The 2,533-nt window shown below is 37.7% G+C and overlaps 1 protein-coding gene across 1 annotated transcript in view; it reads right to left on the bottom strand.

The window, feature by feature from the left end:
• Window positions 1-1,406: 1,406 nt before the first annotated feature.
• exoc3l4 (exocyst complex component 3-like 4) overlaps window positions 1,407-2,533 on the bottom strand; it is a gene marked incomplete in the record, with an annotated part of 23,913 nt that continues 22,786 nt past the window's right edge. Inside the window, 1 exon segment of the mRNA XM_014022136.1 lies at window positions 1,407-1,762. Coding sequence (XP_013877590.1) covers window positions 1,546-1,762 — 217 coding nt within the window.

The following is a 2,533-nucleotide window of genomic DNA, read 5'->3' as shown; positions in this document are numbered from 1 at the left end:
CACACACACACACACACACACACACACACACACACACACACACACACACACACACACCAGGCCTTTTCTAACAGCAGCTCTGAGGCAATCCTCTTTGTCTCTGAAGCTGTTTCTTGTGAAACTCTGTAAAAACCTTCAGGCAGACTAAACTCTGGTGTTCCCCCCCCCACAGACCGGCCCCTCCAACACCTCCAAAACCCCCCAGCTCCAAGCAGRAGCTGAACTTTCTCAATATGCTGCTGTTAATGAATTCATGTTTTCCCTTTTTGAAAATTTTTTTGTTCATGTGGATTCAGATGTTTTTTTTTTTATTTAAATTTGTTTATTTTATTTTACAAACTAAATATTTCTGCAGACTTTTTGTTTTGGTCGCTCATTTATTAAAACATTCAGCTTGATCCGGAGGAGCTGTGACTTTTTTGAACTTTAGTAAGTAAAGTTTTATTTATACAGCACCTTTCATAAAAAAAGATTCACAAGGTGCTGTACAATCAGAGGCAAATCAAAATATATACAATCAGAAAAGGATATACAGAAATTAGGAACAAAAAAGTATAAAAGCTGTACAACCATCAAAGTATCAAGATTGTACAATCTGAAAAATAAAACAAGTAAATAATATATAGACAAAAATGGGGAGGGCAGAGTAAAACATTAACATATTCAGATGAAGTGTTTTTAAATCAGAAGTTAATCTGGAGGCAGGTCTCTGAAAGGACAGATTGTGGAGTACTGGTACATTTTAGAAAAATACATTTTTGAGATGATTTTGGATGAAAATACTGTCTGTAACTTTAATACTTTTTTATTTAACTTTATTTACAAAGATTTTCTCAGAAAAAAACTAGAAATCTCTTCAGTTCCTTCAAAATCTTTTATTTCTGAAATCTGCATCTGTTTTTATCTTTTTATGCTACTTTTACCTAGCCTTTTGCTACTATTAGCTAACCTTTTCTGACTTTTTGGTTTTAGCTTGTCTTTTGCTACTATCAGCTAAATTCTTCTTACTTTTTGGTTCCAGGAGAGCTCAACCAGTCGATCGGGATCGACCGGTAGCTTGTCGGTTGGTTCCCAGTAGCTCACGGAGCACAACCTTCCTCTGACAGTTTGGCTCTAATACTGATTGAAGGAGGTAAAAAAACTGATCTTTTTTGTTCGAGCATCACTTTTCTGTTTCTCTGTCAGGAGTTAAATAAGGATTTTATCTTTTCTTTTTATTGTTGTAGGTAAATATATGGTTAAGTAGATAGTTTTGTTTGACAATACTTTAAATTAAAGGGATATTCAAGCCATTTGAAAGTGAAACAGTTAGTATCTTACCTGATGTAGATGGCTCGTTTGGAGACATCTACAGCAGGTGAGATATTATTTACACTGGCTGCAGAGTTCATTCAACACAAAATAAATAATTTCATCACATCATACAAGTTTTATTTTATTCACTACATCTTCAAAAACTCCTCAGCTGAGCTCTGAACAACCGTTTAACATCAGTCCACGTGTCCACTCGCTGAGACCACAGGTGTGCCCCCCKGCAGCCTGTCCTCAGCTGTCCCTCAGCAGACTGAGACAGGAGGACGGCAGGCTGGACAGACAGTCGGTGTTGGTGGTGACCTGCATGTCTCCAAACAGAACGTGGCTTCGGTTGCCGTCTGCGACGCCCGTCTCTTTTTTCAGGACCGCGAGTCTCTGGAGGATGACCTGGTGCTCATGGCCCCTCTGAAGACCCCTGAAGTACAGCAGAGCAACCAGATGCTTCCTGCTGCAGGAGGACAGGAGCAAAAAGACATTCGTCATGAGCTGAACACAGTTTGAACTCAGGCAGGTTTAATGTGGTAGTAGCTGAGAGTCATTCCTAACAGGTATTGTTTTTTTATATTATTTAGTATTTATTTTACAATACAACTTTATTTATAAAGCGCTTTAAAACAAACCCGTTGGCCAACGTGCTGTACATGATTAAAACACATAAAAATACACAAAACAAACAAAAAAAACATAAGTAAAATGAGCCAATATCTAATATCATAAAAACAAAAACCTCAAAAGCAACATCTCAAACTGAGTTAAAAACCAAGGAGAAAAAATGTGTTTTAAGAGCAGATTTAAAAGCAGGAAGTGAGTCAGCCTGTCTGATGTAAGGCAGCTCCTTCCACAGTTTAGGAGATGACCTCTCAGCCTCCTCTTAGACTTTGGGACGACCAACAGAGAGTGATCTGCTGACCTGAGGGCACGAGTGGGAGTGTAAGGTTGGAGCAGGTCAGAGAGATAAGTTGGGGCAAGACCAAGAAGACATTTAAAAGTAAACAGTAAAACCAGTGTTGTATAAAGTACCACAAAGTGATACTTGAGTAAAAGGACAAGTATCGTATCCAAAATTACTTTAGTAAAAGTTAAAGTCTCCTTTAGGAATACTACTTGAGTAAAAGTCTTAAAGTATGTGATATTTGTTGTAGTTAAGTATTAAAAGTCAAAGTATGGATTTAAAATGAGCAGTTAGATTTTCTGTAAGGACATTTATTAGGAGGTGACC

Source organism: Austrofundulus limnaeus, unplaced genomic scaffold (genome assembly GCF_001266775.1).
Source record: "Austrofundulus limnaeus strain Quisiro unplaced genomic scaffold, Austrofundulus_limnaeus-1.0 Scaffold318, whole genome shotgun sequence".
Classification (NCBI taxonomy): Eukaryota; Metazoa; Chordata; class Actinopteri; order Cyprinodontiformes; family Rivulidae; genus Austrofundulus; species Austrofundulus limnaeus.
Note: the sequence above shows the minus strand (reverse complement) of the source record. Positions and strands in the feature narration are given on the sequence as shown.